The sequence below is a fragment of the Manis javanica genome, chromosome 5 (assembly GCF_040802235.1).
Source record: "Manis javanica isolate MJ-LG chromosome 5, MJ_LKY, whole genome shotgun sequence".
Classification (NCBI taxonomy): domain Eukaryota; kingdom Metazoa; phylum Chordata; class Mammalia; order Pholidota; family Manidae; genus Manis; species Manis javanica.
In genome coordinates, this window is record NC_133160.1 from 73117576 (window position 1) to 73137273 (window position 19698).

General features: G+C 38.2%; 1 protein-coding gene across 2 annotated transcripts in view; it reads right to left on the reverse strand.

Annotated features, from left to right (window-relative positions):
- Nucleotides 1–669: 669 nt before the first annotated feature.
- The window catches only part of SEC24D (SEC24 homolog D, COPII coat complex component), a 118912-nt gene continuing 99883 nt past the window's right edge, over nt 670–19698 (reverse strand). For both annotated transcript variants that reach the window (XM_017666231.3, XM_017666229.3), the window contains exons 20-23: nt 13360–13539; nt 10789–10980; nt 5763–5852; nt 670–1489 (exon numbers count right to left, since the gene is read on the reverse strand). In XM_017666231.3, the coding sequence (XP_017521720.2) occupies nt 1349–1489; nt 5763–5852; nt 10789–10980; nt 13360–13539 (603 nt within the window). In that variant the 3' untranslated portion in view covers nt 670–1348. The remainder of the gene's footprint in view (nt 1490–5762; nt 5853–10788; nt 10981–13359; nt 13540–19698) is intronic.

Genomic DNA, 19698 nt, shown 5'->3' on the forward strand with positions numbered 1-19698 from the left:
TCATACATTTCTTCTTGTAAAACTCATCCAAGTCGATATGAAACATCATGCCAGTGGCTAAACGTGAGGAGATTTTAATCCTGCAGTCTACTTGTTATTATCCTCAATTTCATGACATCTACTAATTTATAAATAAACCTTACCAGCCATATAATTGTGGACAAGGTCCTTAACTCGCTTCAAGCCTGTTTCTTCATCTGTGAGTGGGGCAGATATAAGATTAGGGTTGCTGTGAGAAGTAAATGTGGAAATGTTTACAGAACACATAATGCAATTTGGGGGACATTACATGTACTCAACATATTTTAGCTCTTATTATTAATTCATTTCATTGATATAAAAACAAGAACAGGGTAGATACAGGACATATGCCTGGGTCACACCACTTGTAACCACTCTTAGGTTTATATGTATACTTAATAATGGTCTCATGTAGCTCATTTCTATGTATTTTGCCCACAGGGACATACAATTTTTAAAATGCATTTTCAAGTAAATTGTCTCCGATATTTCTTATGTACTCCCCTAACACTTCCCAACCCTCAAAAAAATATAGTTTTCCCTATTTGTTCTTAGTAATCTATCTTAACAGCTTTTCCCAAGACACTGAGTACTACCCTTATTTCCTTTCTAAATCTCAAAAATACCTAAAAATTCAATTCTGTTGAGTAAGAGCATATGAAGTGATTTATTGATATTGGTTAAGACCCATTATATACAGGTAGAAATGTTCAAAATTGTACAGAGTACCATTAAGAGTATTGACAGACAGTTTTATAGACAAAACAACCAGAAAATAGTTTTAACATACACAACATATAATTAGGAAAAAATGTAGAACGCAAAGTGTTCCACCAAATAGATTCCAAGGTTATTAAAAGTCTGCTATGCAAACCTTAAGTTGAAAAATGTGTTCAATGGGGTTACATGGTTTAAAAAAATTAGGTATAATGTAAAAATTATGTTTTTCCCATACTGCACTTGAGAGGAACCAAGATGACTTTTTACCCCAAATCTATACATTTTGAAAAATAATTTATATGTCTAGCACAAAGAAAGAAAACTGAGAATGTCTACAGTTCTGTAAATCATGCCTTTCATGAAATGCAAACTACATCAGTTTTAACAGTTAAAAATTGTGCAATCAGAAAGAGACTGTTCCCTTTGAAGTACAGTTAATTGTACCTTCACTGGCTTTATACCTGAGCACCAAAGCTTAAGTTATAAATGCCATCTTGGAAAGCTATTATGAAAATGAGCAAGAAATCAAATCTAGCCTGTTACCATCTGGAGAATTAGGCACCAAGAAGATTATCTCCTTAGAAATGCAAAGGTAGGGAAGGTTCAATTAATTAAGCAGTTGACAGATCTCTTTGTGAACACAACAAAGAAAATCAACATAAGACGATCCTCCGTAAAGTCCTTTGTCTTCTACCAGGAACTGTCGGAAAACCATTTCTGGCTGCTCTCGCTGCTTTACTATCGTGAGCTAGGACAAAAACAACAAAGCAGGCTGTTATAAACATTTTCTCAAGGTGGCTCAATTTTGTATGCTTCAATTTCACCAAAATGATGGAACATCCACTGTGTAGGAGGCCTCGGAGGAGGATGAGGAAGTGCCTGTCACCCAGAGCAGATGGAGGCGCTGACCCCAGAACCACAAAAACCAAGACATGGTGAGTGGCGACAATGAAACACAAGCAAAGCGCTACAGGAAGGCTTCACAATGGGAATGACTATTACTGCCCTGAAGGATGGGGAGGACTTTCTCAAGGCTAGGGGTGAGGTTGGAGAGCATTTCATAAGGGGATATCAGGTACCATGTGCCAAAGTCACAAGAGGTGGCTGGCGCATGAACTAATGATTGGAAACAGACACATTACCATAACAGATTGAGCTCTTGTAGGAAATGTGACCTAGTGAAAGTGAAGAACAAAAGGAGACAGTTAACTGGTAGCAGTATACAGGATTGAGATGAGGGAGAATAGATAGGAAGCAGTTGGAGGCGTCCTGGTGGGAGATGATTAGAATCTGAATTATAGGGTAGTGGAGCTGGAAAGGGAGGAGATTTGAAAGGCATTCCAGCGGTGGACCACACAGGGGAGAGCCCTTGTTCCCTGCTCATACCGGTTCTCTAGTGCTGTGCTGTCCAATGCTGTAGCCTCCAGCCACGTGTGCCTATTGCATACCTGAAACGTGGCGAGTCTGAATTGGTATGTGTGTAGATGTAAAATGCATGATCAATTTCTAAGTAGTAAAAAGAAAATGTAAAACTTTTATACTGATTACATGTGGAAATGATATTGGATGTATTGGGTTCATAATATATTATTAAAATGAACTTCTTACATGTGAAATGTGGCTACTAGAAAATGTGGAATTATATACGCAGCTTGCATTATTGTGCAATGCTGCTCTAGGGGAAGAGAAGCATGGGAAGAAGCCCAAGTGGGGCAGCTCTGTCAAACTTTGAGCCTTTGATACACACCTTCTTCCTCAGTCCTGGTACAGCAAGTCAGAGCAGATGATCTCAAGGGTCAGATTTTTTGTTATTTATTGAGTCTGAGCAGAGTTAATGGAGTTGTACATACAAAGCAATGCCTCCCCACCTGCTTCCTGTACCATTAGGAGGCCCTGTGGCATCTGCTCACATCCTTCACCTGGTGAAGCCACCAAAAGGCTGCAGTTATCTGCTTCGGTTATCAAGTAGAATAATTTTATCAGAACAGCTTGGGTTTTTTCCTTTGTGTGAGTTTATCCCGGGCCTTAGGCTGATAATCTTTAAACACACCCTGACCTGATAAAAATAATACTATGACAACAATCACTGCTGTTACTACAATAGCTCAGCTAATTATGTAGATACAGACATGTGGGATGTGATAGCTCCTGCATGTGAGCGCCAGGCACAGGGAGGCAGCATGGGATCAGCCATGTGGAGAGGCACATCCAGTCTGACGGGGGAGCAAAACTAAACCTTAATGAAACTTCTCCAGAGTCATGCAGGACTTAAATCCTGGAGAGCCTGAGGTGGCAAATAAAACAGGGAATCAATTTTAGCCTTGGAAGAAACTTAGCTTTAAGGTAAATACTGTTCTACCATCTGAGTCTCTGCAAAAGTAGAAGAACCTCCACCACTTGTCTGAGGATGACCTAGAAAGTATGGTGGAAGGTCTCCATGAAGTGGATTCATGGCAGTGGTGGTGCTGACGTGCTGGTGGTCTTCCCTTCAAGGGGTACATCACACAAATAAGAGGAAAAAAAATACTGGGATGGATTGGGGGATCCATATTTTATCACCCCTTCCCTTGTATTTCTGTGGGGAGGGACATAGCCTTGCAGAGTGGGGAGAGAATATTAAAATTAAAATTATTGACACTGGTGTCCCTCCCAGCTTCCTGGGCACCCTTCTCCATGGAAGAACCGGCTAACTCAAGAGGCCCAGATGTGATATTCTCTGGACATTACCAGTGGCCTCAGAGAATGACTACACTTTAAAAGCTATTCTCACTTCTCATTGCCTGACTCATAGGAATAGGTAAATAACGGGAGTAATTAGGATAGGCTCAAAAGAGCCACAGATACAATTTAGGAGAACACCAATGCTTATGGGGCAAGTGAATGAAGAGAAGCCAAAAAGAAAGGTCAATGAGAAAGCAGAATCAGGAGAGTATAATGTTTTGAAAGCTGGAGGGAGTAGTAGTAGTTAATTTTGTAAATGCTTAAAGGGATTAAGAATCAGTTTCTATAAAGGGATTGAGAGTCAATTTCTTTAGCAATCTGGCAGTTTACAGAGAATTGGAGAGATGAGAGTAAGACAATCTAAGCCGTTAAGTTTTTCAAGATACATGGTGGCAAAATGCTAGTGTTTAATAGAAATCTGTAGAATGAAATAAAAGGAAAGGGAAGCAGAATCTTGGAGAAGCAGCAGCTTCAGTGAAAGTAGATTTGAACAGTTTATAAGCTGGAGAAGAGCCAGTGGAGAGGGAGTAATCTAGAAAATACAAGAGATGACAGAAAACATTTGGAGTATGAAGAACTTTGAGCAGGACAGGGCTAGAATATCAGTAAGACATTTGGTTTAGGTAATCTGGGAACACACTGGAATAGAGATTTCTTTTTTCCCCCACAAATGTTAAGATTATTCAGACATGAGGCCTAAGAAGGTTGATTCTCTGAAAAACTACTTAGCATAACTTAGAAGATAGCAGTGCCTTCTGGATTTGATTTTGCTATTCCTGACCCTTTCATTCCAGCTTTTCTCTCCTATTCAATCTTGACTCTTCAAAAGAGATTTAAAGACTCTTTAAGTGTGTTTTTATTTCCCTTGTGTGGTTCATTTTCAAATGTCAGAGGAAAAGGTGTAAAGCTAAGTGCATTGGACTAAGCAGCCAGTGCTAGGCCTGTACCTGCCATGACCCAGCTGGGAGAGACACTGAGCAAGTGAGTGATCCCCTTTGAGCCTCACTTTCATATCTGTTAAATGAAGTTGAGGGGAGGTGAAAGACTGGGGTCGACCAGGTATCTCTCATATTCCTTTTGGCTCTGACATGTGTATACTTTAGATTTTCAAATTCTTTATCACAGGCAGTATCCTGAAAAGGTCAAAGCTTATCCCAGATGTTTTTACAACCAAAGATAATATGACCTTGATAAGATGTTACTGGGGCAGGTGGGAGAGAGCAGAGAGAGAGATGTTTTCTTTTTCCTGGAAGGAGGGGTTCCTGGGCCCAAAGATGATCTCCATGTTTAGTCTGGCCTCTTCTCTTCAAAGGGACTGCTTGTTGGCTGCAGCTGCTGCAGCTGGGACCAAGGGAGACTGTCATTGCTATGTACTCTGAATCCCAGTGGTTTTCAATTTGTATTTGATGAGATCTTAAGATTTCCTTACATGTGTTCAGGGTACTCAGAGAATGTCATGTGAAGAAAGCGTTTAGTTTGAGCCTTCTCTGCCATCTCCGGATCTTGCGGAATCCAAGTAGGGGCTGTGTGGTATCAGAACACTTCTGGAAAGGTCCTACTTCACACAGGCACCCTAGAGACTGCAGAACTCTTCATTAGTTCATTTTACCTAAGCTCTGCCTAAAGTTGTGTCTGCATATGTATCTTTCAGTTAACAGTGTTGATTTAGATTGATAACACATTTATGCCTCAGGGGGAAGTAGGCCCCATAGAGTCCTGCCTCCAGTCTCGCACCTCTCCCGGGACTAGCACAGTCATGGACCATCATCATCGTGCATCCCACATTCCAGGGGCTCTACTATTGAACATGAGAAGGAAACAGGTGAGTAGCCGGAATTAGCACCAAGGCCTAATTTTCCCTAGTTATGGACATTTTAAATTCTTTTACTCAGACTCAAAAAAGCTTGAAGGGCTTACAAGGGCTAGGATAACAAAACTTTTCAGAGATTCATAAATCAGAAGTTGAAATTTTTCAAATGCTCTGAATGATACTTTTATAATTAAGTAGTTTGAGGCACTGAAGGAAAAGTCATTTCAAAGGCTGTTAATATCAGTCGCTACTAAACCATGAAGAGGAGCTTTATAATTCACTTAGCAAAAACTAACTCACCTCAGGTCAACCTGACAGGGTAGGTATTTATTCAGATATGTTTTTATCTGATAAGTAGGTAGATATATTTAGAAATTAGGTAAGTTTTCTATCAGAGATCATGTTATAAAAACATATGATATGCATTTTAAGTGTGTAATGAGGTTTTAAAAATATTGGAAGAAAGGAAAAATTAAAACCTCATTCTTACCTTCATTGAATATGGCCTCTTTTGTTGGATAATACCCATTATCATTCTGAGTGTTTGAGAGTATGGGTTTCCCACCTCAGGCAATAATGTCTGAATTTAAGAAAATTAAAGTGTAAGTGTCAGTATAATTTATAACATTTAGACAGAAGCAGCAATGAGATTAAAAAACATCCTTCTAAACCATATACTTGACTATTGGCTTAGTTCATTTTCCTAAAAACCAAGTGTGAAAAAATGCACTAGAAATTACTCACTCTTATCGGCATTCATTTCCACCAATGAAATCTTTGTCTTTTGAAAATAAAAATCCTTCTCTGGAATTTGACACATGTACGTCACTGAAATGCATAACAGGTATGTTTTATGCAAAGGATGTCTTTGGATTTCTCCGTGATGTTAAGTCCCTTAGCAAGATGGATATTTCAAGGCCTCCTTTTTTTTTGGGGGGGGGGGGTAAACCAAGTTGATATTTCTCACAGGTAACAAAAGTAATAATGTTATGTGTGGTTAAAAACAAGAGAAAATTAAAATACATGACAACAATAGTAAATAAGTGGGGAGGGTGATAAATTATATTCAAGTATTCTAAAGTCTTTGAATTGTCCAAGAAGAGATAAATAGTATTAATTTTTTAAAAATACAAGTTATAAGGATAACAAGTCCTAGGATAAACACAAGAAAAATAAAAAACTATATAACTAGTAAGTGAATAGAAAACAAGAGGAATTAAAAATTTTGTCTTAATATTATATAAAGTATATCATGCTGTATACCGAGATTTACTTTTCCACTAATGATAAAATCTTAAGACAAAGATTCATCCATGCATTTATTTGTTTTGACTGCTGTAAGTTATCAGTTGATTCATCCATTCTTCCATTGATGGGCAGCTTTTGATTGTTTCTAGGTTTTTGCTGAACGGTGCTGTGATGAATGTTCTCATGCATTCCTCTTTTATACATAATTTTTTTCTGTTTCCACCTAAAATAATCATTTCTGGGTCATAGAATAAGTTTTTCTTTACCTTTGGAAGGTAATGTCAAAACATTTTAATTTTTTGAATCTCACCAGCAACACTTAAAAGATTTTGTGAATCCACACTTTATCCAAAATTTGGTATTATGAGTCTTTTAAATTTTTGCCAGTGATATGCCTACATCACTGTGGTCTTGATTTGCATTTTCCTGATCACCAATAATGTCAAACATCTCTTAGTATTTATTGGTCATATGTAATTTCCTTTTCTATGAAATAGTTCTTCGTATCTTCTGCCTAATTTTCATTGAGTTGTTTTTGGTTTTCTTATTGAGTTTTAGAGTTCACTATATATTCTTAATATTTGTCATTTATGTTTGGCATGAAATTGAGATATTGTAAATATCTCCTCAAAATTCTAATTTACCTTTTCACTTGTTTTTGATTAGTACAAGTTCTTAATCTTAATAAACCCTGCACATTTTAGTTTTCTCTGAAGTTAACGATGGTCTTTTTGCTTGCTTACTTCTTTATGTACTTCTTTATGTACTTGTTGCTAATATAATCTAAATTCTTCCTAAAGTGTACAAATTTCCTCAAGATATTCAAATTAGGTATTCTATCAATTTCATCTTCCTGAAGAAATCCTTCCTGGAACTTTGTGACCTGTTCTATCCTGGACATGTTGCCTTTTAGGCACTGTGGTCACCTTCAGATCTCCAATAAATCCATTCCTGAAGGCTCTCCTCTCTGTTTCTTGGATCTCTAGGGCTTACCCTTTATTATTTCACTTTGTTTTGGTGGAGCACTCCTGTGCCTTCCTGAGAAAGAGTGTAAGAGAGATTTTAGAGGTCTGCATTCTGCTCTCATTCTTTTGGATGTGAGTGGAATTGCATTTGGACATTATTTCCTTTCAGAAGTTTGACGACATTGTTTCATTGTCTTATAGCTTCAACTGTTACATTTTGAGAAGTTTGGTGTTATTCTGATTCTTGGTTCTGACATGAAACCCCTTTTCCCCATCCCTCTGGAGATTGTAGGATCTTCTTTTTCCCTAGCATTTTGAAATGTCATGATATATGATATGATGTGGGTCTAATTTGGACCACTGTATCAGGCAAGCATGCTTTCAGTTCCAAGAAATTTTCTTGATTCTCTGAATGAAAAAATTTTCTATATTTTCTTCCCTTCCATTTTTTTCTGTTTTCTCTTTCTGGACCTGCTATTATTTAGGTATTGCATCTTCTGGATTGATCTTCTAATTTTCTTGGCTTTTCTCTCCTACTTTCTATATCTTTGTTTTTTAATTTTACTTTCTGGGATATTTCCCAAATTCTACATTCTGTATTGATCCTCTACTTCTTCTAAACCTCCTTCATATCTGCTATCATAATTTTAATTTCCAGAAGCTTGCTTATTTGTTCTCTGAATTTTTTCTTTTTCTTTAACAGCACCTTGTTCTTTTATGAATGTAACAACTTCTTCTATTTTCTCAACATCTTGGTCACAGCAGAGACTTTCCTTATCCTTCTGATAACTCCCAGGCTGTTTGCTCAAACCAGAAGCTATCCACCAGAAAGCTGACTGGAAAGTCTGTCCATGTACATGTACCTTCCTGAACTGTAGTCTTCATTATAGGGCAATTGAGGTGGGTATTCTTTAGGATATTCCCAAGGTCAAGATCTTAGTTTTATTCCAGGTGGACTTTCGGATATCAGGATCTTAGTTCTTTTCTCTCCTCCACAGAAGATTTCTGTTTTTCTGCCAGGTCCATGTTGGTTGCCAGCCAGCAGTCTGGAAGCTGAGAAGGTATGGGTAAGTTGCTGACTTTGGTTAGCTTGTGGGGACCAACTCCGTTCTTTCAGTCGCCACAGACTTCATCCACCGGGTCCCCGACACCGGTGCGGCTCCAGCCAGGAAGGAGGGCCATGTCCCTGCTTCCTTCCAGGATGACAGCATGGGGTTCTCGGGTCCCGGCCCCATGCCCACCCCGTAGTTCTGCTGGGAGGCGCCTGCGTGGGACTCTGGCCTCCAGATGCACGCAGCCTCACCTGTCGCTACCTGGAAACCAGCGCCACCCCGCCCCCTACCCCGTGTCCTGCGCAACCGAGGCTCCGGGACCCGCACGGCAATCTCAAGGTCTTCTTAAGAGAGGGAAAAGGATGTACTCTATTCTTTTAATGGATGAGCTGCAGGACTATGAGGCATTACCACACTTGGAAAATGCCATCCAAGCACCATTGTTCCAACATTACAACAAACTAGCGAATTCCGATTTCTCAAAAGGAATGCAGCCTCTTGACTTCCGTGAAATCTGGCTAATGGTCTACAAAAGATAACTATCCAGCTGCACGTGGCCTCCAGGGGATGTGCAGGATCTGGACTGATTTCTTCCAGTAAGACAGTAAAATGCCAATGCTTGCTTCTCAACCAGAAGATACCAAGAGCTAATACCTCATCTGTGAGTTAGCCATTGGAAAGATGAGTTTTCAACATTTTAACACAAAGTCGTAAGTCTTAGGAAAAGACCATGGCCAATATTTTTCATAAGAGTTATTTTTTAAAAAGCAAATTTGTCATTTATATTTACATTCCATCCCCTGCATATTCTTTGACATTAAGGGAGATTTTTTTAATTCAACAAATAACATAAAATAACAAACCTACCAATCTGCTGCTTTTGTGGTGGCCAGACTTCAGCTATTTCATATGTATATTTAATTCAGCAGATAGGCATTTAACATTTACTTCATCAATACATTATGATATAAGAAGAGGAGGCTTCCTTAAGTCTTAAATAAACATTTTTCAGATTCATAGTTCTTTGTCTAATGAATTTCATTTTTTAATTTAAAAAAAAAATTTCTAATTATTTCTTAATTTCAACCACATGCAGCCTTACTATATTTCTAAATTTTCGTTCTCATTTTCATCTTAATCTAGTCTGTTAAGGATGCAAAAATCTTCCACATGTGTTAGCTCCAGACTAAGTCAGATTAGTGAGTTGCAAAATAATAATCCCACAAAACAGATTATATACCCCCCTGTTGCAGTCGTTACAGGATTAACACCTTTAAATTAAAGGATAGACACCTTTAATTCCTTTAATACATTTTGGACATTCATAACAGATATACAGCTCTCTAAACTGAATACCTGTTTATCTAGTTTAAATCATCTAGCAGAATTTTAATCCTGCGCCTTCCTCCAAGACGCTGTGTATCTACCTTCATATCGGAGAATTAACAAGCTTTAAGTCATTTTGCTGCAACCTATGTGAGGCCTCAGGAAACAAACAACCTGCTGAGTCTCACGTTTGAATCATAAGGAATCAACCGTCAGGCAGAGTAAGACAATATCCATCTTAGCAATGGTCTCACAGTACGAGGGTCTGCAAATAAGGTTTATGATAAAAGTTGACAAAAGTTGTAATTGCTGGTTTTTCCTAAGCTACTTTAAAAATAATTATTTGAATCACTTCATATGAAACCCACAATCTCTTCTGTAACGACTGCAACAGGGGGGTATATAATCTGTTTTGTGGGATTATTATTTTGCAACTCACTAATCTGACTTAGTCTGGAGCTGAACACATGTGGAAGATTTTTGCATTGTGAATATGTAGTTGAACACCAGAGCATAAGAACTGAATTCAGTCCCCACCTCTGCTACTTACTACCTGAAAGAACCTGTCTCCAAGCCTCAACTGATTCATCTATACAATGTTGATAATAATATCTGTCTCACTAATTTGTTACGAGAATTAAATGTTATATTTAAAGTATTTAGAGCACAGTTGACTATCACAAAGTAAATGATCCAGAAGTGTTGGCAATCTCTATTAATGTCATATACTTTGATAATACTTTAAACAAATAACTGTATACCAGCTAATTGTTCTCCATTAAAACATGAACTTCTCTCATTCTGATATAAAACTATATCTCTTATTGCTTTTTCTCCTTTGTAATACACAATTACACATGAACACAAAACATTTAAGAACTTGTATCTGTATACTACCACAAAAACAATGAAAAAAAATACTTACCATGTCTGTGTTGACATGTGCAAAAGATGGCACATTAAATATCCCTTGGATCAGTTCTGGTGGGCTACTCACTCCCAACCATAAGAACATGTTTAGACCATTAGCCAACAGGAATATTCCTTCTTCTGAAAGGCGGGACTCAGAACAGCGAATAGAAGCAGGTAACGCTGTGCTCTTGACATCTAACGTGTGCTGTACAGGCAAAGGTAAGAGCGTTAGAAACTCCATCCTTCTGTCCTTCCTTTCTTCCTCTCTTTTCTTTTCCTTTCAACACCCCCACTTCCTTCCTTCCAGTGTTATTTAATGTGTGCCTACTGTGCCAGGCATTATTCTAGTCATTACACAATAATCCCTGCCTTGAACAGGGCAATTTTTGGAAGGAAGATGAGACAATAAATAAAATAAAAGATACAGAATTTAAAGCAGTGTTACATGCTATAAAAAAAATGAAGCAAGAAAGTGGGATAGGACACTGGTGGTGGTGGCATTACAGTTTTAAATAGGGTCTTCCAGGAAGGCTTGCTAAGAAGGTAACTTCTGAGGAAAGATCTGAGGATATGGGAGAAGGAGCCATGGGGCTCTCTGGGGAAGAGCATTCTGGATGGAAGGAACAGCTGGTGCAAAGGTCCTGAGGCAAGAGTCTGTCTGGGATATTCTAGGGTCAGCAAGGTAGACAATGTGTCTAGAATGAAGTGAGAAAGGTGTGGGTAACACAAAATGAATTCAGGCAGAAAGAAGGCAAGGACAGTACAGACAGCACCAGGCCAGGGCAGTAGGAACTTTGGCATTCGCTGCAATGAGAAAGCCTGGAGTTTTCTGAGTAGAGGAGGGTCACGAGCTGACAGTTATTTTTAAGAGGATCACTCTAACTTCTATGGCAAAAACAGACTGGAGAGGCAAAGTTATAAGCAAGGAGGTTTGTTAGGAGGCTATTGCAGTAATCCACAGGAGAGATGATTATATTTGAATTCTGGTGACAAACAGCTGAGGGGGTGAAAAGTGGTTAGACTGGATATTCTCAGGAAGGAGAGCTGAAATGTTTGCTGACAGATGAGATGTAGGTGAGGGAAAGAAAGCAGCCACAGTTTACTGCAGACTTTTGGCCTCAAGAATTGGGAGGAGTGATCAATTTAGAGGGGGAAGAATATGAGAAATGGAAATGAAGATGGAGACGCCTGCAGGAAAAGCAAGCTTGGGAGGTGTGACTCAAACTTGGCATGAGATGCCTATTACATACCCATGGGGAGGTGCTCAGTAGGCTACAGAGACAGGCATCTAGAGTTCAGGGCAGAGGTATGGCTGGAAATACGGGCTTAGGAATCACTGTATAATAAATGTCATTGAAAGCCATGAGGACAGGTAAGGGGCTCCAGGGCTTAAATGTAGACAGAAAGAAGCTTCCCACGGTCTGAGTCCCAGCCAGTAAACGATAAACTAGCAAAGGCAGCACAGGAGTGGCCAGGGAAGCAGCAGAGGAACCAGTAGAAACTAAATGAAGAAGGTGTTTCTAGAGGGAGAAATCAACTGTCAGATGCTGTGGACAACAGATCAGAAAAAAGGACTGAGAACTGCCTGCTGGATTTAGCAACATGCCACTGGTGGCCTTGGCAATGGGATTTTAGTGGAGTGGTGATGTTCTTGTCCCTTAGAGTTCTAGTTTCTCTGGCATAAACATTGCTGAAATCTAATTTTACCTGAAAATCAATCATCTGTAATTTACATCTAACATTAATATTGATGGAAAGAATAGCTTTTAATTTCCAACCTAATTTAACTTTTTCTAACAGTGATTGCACTGTTACGAGAGCCAGACTGTAAGTTTGAACACAGAAGTTAGAAATAAGCATCAGCCTTCCCCTTTCTTCCCCTCAATTATAAGCTGAACTTGTTAGGTCTCTCTCAGGGGAAAAGAGCCTAGCCACAGAGTACAGCAGCATTCAAGACATTAAGGACTGACTCCGGGTAAGTCAAATACATTGCCAAGTAAATTCTCTGAGGGCAAGAGCAGTTGGTCACTCGTACAGTATAGATGTTCTCAAATACATGCTGAATTGTAAATCCTTCATTGCATTTGATCATTGCTAATTATAGCCATTCTGATTAAATGTGGTGACTCTTAGACCTTCATATATTAATAAAACCATAAATATATGTGTGTACATGAGATCCCATACACACATGTATCAGTTGCCTTAATGCTGTAAGGTAGATTTCTTGAATAATTGAAGCTTGGCGTGCTCCAACTTGTTTATTGACTTTTCAATTTGCCAGTTCAGTTGAAGATTACCAATTTGGGAATGAGGAAAGAAAAGCAATCCTCTGAAAAATTCAGTGATGTAGGAAGACCTCAGGTTCCCCCAACCTGTGACCCCACCATACTAGGAGCACTTTGATGCACATACACAATTTCCTCACGGCCCTGCTCTCAGTCTTGCACTACACATTCTGAAGGTGTCTGTGACTTTCAGCTCTTCCTAAGAACAAAATGTTTCAGATATAACAGATGGAAAAGGACAAACTATGATTCCCTTCCAGACTCCTCTAGGAAATACACCCCTGAGGTGTACTTACTATTGGCAGAAGCTGTGGGTAGAAGAATAACTGGGAGTCGGCCACACCCATGGTCATGACCAGCTGTCTCTGGTATGCCCGCTCATCTGTTGAGATCTCTGCTCTGCTGAGCAGCACACAGTTTTTTAACAAACAGTTCATATACACGGGCAATACTTTCATGGAATCCGGTAAAATAAGCTGAAAAAGAAAAACATTTGTTTAATATGCTTGGCAACTGAGAAAGACCCCCTGAGCTTTATCTGTAAAATAGAAACATCATTTGCTTTTGAGGTTGTTCTGAAACTAAGGCACATATTTGGTATTCAAAGAAGAGCAGTTGTATTTTATCTAGTGCTATAGCAGCTTAGTGCCGTGGCTTTCAGCACAACCCACTGCCCAGAACGCAATCCCAGTTCTGCTTCTTTCTAAGTGTGGAACCCTGGGCACATTACCCTCTCTTTCCCTCAGTTTTCTCATATAAGATGTAATCATAGTACATCTACCACATGATCATTGGGTTGCTATGAGGGTTAAGTGATTTTTAATTTGTGAAGCACTTATAATAGTACCTAGCACATAGTGTCATATACATGTTTATTAAATAAAATGAAATAAATTATTTCCTAATTTGTATTACCAACTTCTACCCCTTGAGCTCAAGACAGCATTTTTTCCAACTACCCATGAAATACCTCTTCCTTTATGTTCTTCATGCATCTTAAACTTCCACAGTTCATCATAAACTCATCAAACACTTGTTAAATACCACTTTTTTACAGGTTCTATGCAAAGTATCAAGGATATTCAGAGGAATGAGAGATAGTCCATGTTACAAGATGCCTGAAGCTCATTGGAGATGACAGACATATAAACAGACAAAACATAATAAGGAGATTGCAATAATATAGATACAAACTAAAACAAGAAATGCTTCATGAATTAAGCATGTCATAAACCAAACTCCTACAACTCCACACATATGATCTTCCTCTTATTTTTCTACTTTAGATACTAGAACTACCAGATGAACCCTGATGCCATTTTTTCTTTACTCTCAATTAGAAAACAAATAATTTTAATTCTACTTTTATAATCTGCCTGTACTCTCTTCTCCATTCTTGCTGTGGCTCACATGTCCTCACTCTAACTGCTCCGAAGTACATACTATAATGTGATACTATAAATAATAACACAGCAATTTTAGAAACACAACTTTATGGGTAAAAATTAAATAATTTTTGATTTGTGAAATTCAAATAATTTGTGTAGTTTAACCTCCTCCCTACTCAATTTTATAAAAATGGTTAAGAATCAAGATTGATTGATCCAAGTATCTATTCCTTCCACTTAACAGTAGGTCAAGGGACAAGAAAATACCCAAATGAAAAAGAATACATAGCAGGTAGTAATAATTTGCAAATAGAAATATCTTGTCTATAAATCCATTATTTCTCTTCAGCTTTCTTTTTTTTAATTGAAGTATTGTTGATATACAATCTTATGTTGGTTTCAAATGTACAACACAGTGGTTCAATAGTTACCCATATTAAATCCTCACCCCCTCTAGTGTGGTTACTATCTATTAATGTATAAAGATGTTACAGAAGCTAAGTCCTTCGTTGCCCAAGAGCTAAGACTCCAGCTTACTGCTAGTCCCTCAGCCGTCATCTCAAGGACCCCCACAAAGATGCCTTGACTGAAACCCCCAAGACTCTGTCCACTTTTTCCAGGACCAAGTCTGGCACTGGCTCTGTCAAGAAGTTGGTAATAAAAAACTTTAAAGATAAACCTCTGGTGCTGGAAAAGTACACTGAAGAAACATGGCAAAAATGAAAGGAGGCTATACAAGCTATCCAGAACAATGTCTCCATTAAATACCACCTAGAAGAACTCTACCAGATTGTTGAAAATATTTGCTCCTTCAATTTATCTGCAAACCTGTATAAACAACTGACGTGGCTTTGTAAACTCCATATCAAGGCACAAGTTCATCAGTTCAGGGAGAATTCTTTGGATAGTGACTCTTTCATAAAGAACATTGATCAATGCTGGCAAAATCATTGCAGGCAAATGATTATGATTAGGAACATTTTTCTGTTCCTAGATAGAACTTATGTTTTTCGGAATCCAGAGCTACATTCTATTTGGGACATGGGGATCCAATTATTTAAATCACATATAATGTGTGATCAGAACATTCAGAGCAAGACTATACACGGGACTCTTCTGTTGATTGAAAAAGAACGAAATGGTGAGGTGGCTGATCGATGTTTGATTCAAAGACTTTTAAATATGCCTTCTGATTTGGAACCTACTGATCTGAAGAAGCAAAAACATCCTTAATTGACAGAGACTACATTGGAAAATACAAGGAAAACCCAAACCAGCTGAAGTATATTGCATAAAATACTGGCCTTAACCTGAACAGAAGGTGCTCATGGTCCTGTCCTTGGAATAAACATTGGTGTCTGAATAAATGCAATGTATTAAAAATATAAATGCAGAATTAAAATTTGCATCAACATTATCACTTAAAAAAAAAAGATGTTACAGAATCATTGACTATATTCTCCATACTATACTACTGTCCCCATGACCAACTTATATTGTGATTGTGAATTATTGCACCCCTTTACCCCCACAACTTCCCCCCACTCATCCCAATCCCTCCTTATTGATTACCACTAGTCACCACCCAGTGTCTATGAGTCTACTACTGTTTGGTTCCTTCTGTTTTTCTTTGTGTTTCTATTCCACAAATAAGTGAAATCATATGGTATTTGTCTATCTCTTCCTGGCTTATTTCACAGAGCATAATACATTTCTGGATCCATCCATGTTGTTGCAAATGGCAGGACTTCTTTTTATGGCTGAATAATATTCCATTGCATCTTTATCTATTCATCTACTGATGGACACTTAGGTTGCTTTCATATTTTGGCTATTGCAATAGTGCAGTGATAAATACAGGGGTGCACATATCTTTTTGAATCAGGGATTTTGTTTTCTTTGTGTAAATTCCTAGGAGTGGAATTATTAGATCAAATGGTATTTCTGTTTTTAATTTTTTTAGAAACCTCCATACTGCTTTCCACAGTGGTTGCACCAATTTACATTCCCACTAACAGTATAGGACTGGTCCCCTTTCTCCGCATCCTTGCCAGCATTTATTACTTCCTGTCTTTTGGATAGTGGCCATCCTAACTGATGTGACTTGGTTATATCATTATGGTTTTAATTGGCATTTCCCTGGTGATTAGCTTTCTATCTTAACAATGAACAAGAACATATACTTATCAGAATCTACACTGAGAGGAAAATTTCCTTCAGGGCTCTGTTAGGATTTATCCCTCAGCTTAAATCTCTTTATAGCATAGATATGTTTTCATGATCTTCTAAGTAAGGAATGTGTAAGACAGTTTTCTAACCAGTTCAGGCAAACATATTCCAGAAAAATTCTACCTTGTAGTTTATTTCCCCCTCAATTTATATCTCTGTTAAAAGAACCAATGCATGTTTCCACATAAGAAACACATCTTATGATTTTTTCTCTAGCATAAAGTGTTTTTATACTTTATTTTATTTTTTACTTTGGTATCATTAATGTACAATTACATGAGCAACATTATGGTTACTAGACTCTTCCCATTATCAAGTCCCCACCACATACCCCATTACAGTCACTGTCCATCAGTGTAGTAAGATGCTATAGAATCATTACTTGTCTTCTCTGTCTTCCCCATGCCCCCCTGCTACATTGTGTGTGCTAATCCTAATGCTCCTTTTTCCCCCTTATCCCTCCCTTCCTACTCATCCTGGTAACTGTTAGTCCATTCTTGGGTTCTGTGAGTCTGCTGTTGTTTTATTCCTCAGTTTTTTCTTTGTTCTTATACTCCACAGATGAGTGAAATCATTTGATACTTGTCTATCTCCACCTGGCTTATTTCACTAAGCATAATACCCTCTAGCTCCATCCATGTTGCTGCAAATGGAAGGATTTGTTTTCTTCTTATGGCTGAATAATATTCCATTGTGTATATGTACCACATCTTCTTTATCCATTCATCTACTGATGGACACTTAGGTTGCTTCCATTTCTTGGCTATTATAAATAGTGCTGCGATAAACATAGGGGTACATATGTCTTTTTCAAACTGGGCTCCTGCATTCTTAGGGTAAAACCTAGGAATGGAATTCCTGGGTCAAATGGTATTTCTATTTTGAGTTTTTTGAGGACCATCCACAAGGTTTTCTACGATGGTTGAACTAGCTTACATTCCCACCAGCAGTGTAGGAGGGTTCCCCTTTCTCCACATCCTCCCAATACTTGTTGTTTGTCTTTTGGATGGTGGCCATCCTAACTGGTGTGAGGTGATATCTCATATGGTGGTTTTAATTTGCATTTCTCTGATGTTTAGCAATGTGGAGCATCTTTTCATGTGCCTGTTGGCCATCTGAATTTCTTCTTTGGAAAAGTGTCTGTTCAGATACTCTGCCCATTTTTTAATTGGCTTATTTCCTTTTTGCTTGCTGAGGTGCATGAGCTCAACATCAGATCATATATTTTGAATGTCAACCCCTTATCGGTATGTCATTTATGAATATATTCTCCCATACTGTAGGATGCCTCTTTGTTCTATTGATGGTGTTCTTTGCTGTACAGAAGCTTTTCAGGTTGATATAGTTCCACTTGTTCATTGCTGCTTTTGTTTCCCTTGCCCGGGGAGATATGTTCATGAAGAAGTTGCTCATGTTTATGTCCAAGAGAGTTTTGCCTATGTTTTTTCCAAAGAGTTTTGTGACTTACATTCAGGTCTTTGATCCATTTTGAGTTTACTTTTGTATATGGGGTTAGACAGTAATCCAGTTTCATTCCCTTACATGTAGCTGTCCAGTTTTGCCAACACCAGCTGTTGAGGAGCCTGTCATTTCCCCATGGTATATCCATGGCTCCTTTATCATATATTAATTGACCATATATGCTTGGGTTAATATCTGGACTCTCTATTCTGTTCCACTTGTCTATAGGTCCATTCTTGTGCCAGTACCAAACTGTCTTGATTACTGTGGCTTTGTGGTTAGAGCTTGAAGTTGGGAAGTGAGATCTCCCCAGCTTTATTCTTCCTTCTCAGGATTGCTTTGGCTATTTGGGATCTTTTGTAGTTCCATATGAATTTTAGAATGTTCCAGTTTACTGAAGAATGCTGTAGGTATTTTGATAGGGATTGCATTGAATCTATAGATTGCTTTAGGCAGGATATCCATTTTGACAATATTAATTCTTCCCACCCAAGAGCATGGGATGAATTTCCATTTATTCATGTCCTCTTTAATTTCTCTTAAGAGTGTCTTATAGTTTTCAGGGTATAGGTCTTTCACTTCCTTGGTTAGGTTTATTCCTAGGTATTTTATTCTTTTTGATGTAATTATCAATGGAATTGTTTTCCTGATTTCTCTTTCTGCTAGTTCATTTTAGTGTATAGGAATGCAGCAGATTTCTGTGTATTAATTTTGTATCCTGCAACTTTGTTGAATTCAGATATTAGTTCCAGTAGTTTTGGAGTGGATTCTTTAGGGTTTGTTATGTACAATATCATGTCATCTGCAAACAGTGACGGTTTTGACTTCTTCCTTATCAATGTGGATGCCTTTTATTTCTTTGTGTTGTCTGATTGCCGTCGCTAGGACCTCCAGTACTATGTTGAATAAAAGGGAGAGTGGGCATCCTTTTCTTGTTCCCAGTCTTAGGGGAAAAGCTTTCAGATTCTCGCTGTTAAGTATAATGTTGGCTGTGGATTTGCCATATATATGGCCTTCATTATGTTGGGGTACTTGCCCTGTATACCCATTTTGTTAAGAGTTTTTATCATGAATGGATGTTGAATTTTGTCAAATGCTTTTTCAGCATCTATGGAGATGATCAGGTGGTTTTTGTCCTTCTTTTTGTTGATGTGGTGGATGATGTTGATGGATTTTTTAATGTCCCATCCTTGCAATCCTGAGATGAATCCCACTTGATCTGGTGTATGATCCTCTTGATGTATTTTTGAATTCAGTTTGCTAATATTTTGTTGAGTACTTTTGCATCTATATTCATCAGTGATGTTGGTCTGTAGTTTTCTTTTTTTGTGGTGTCTTTGCTTGGTTTTGGTACTAGAGTGATGCTGGCTTCATAGAATGATTTTGGGAATATTCCCTCATCTTCTACTTTTTGGAGTACTTTAAGGAGAATGGGTATTCTGTCTTCTCTAAATGTCTAGTAAAATTCAGCAGTGAAGCCATCTGGTCTGGGAATTTTCTTCTTGGGTAGCTTTTTGATTACCAGTTCAATTTCGTTGCTGGTAATTGATCTATTTA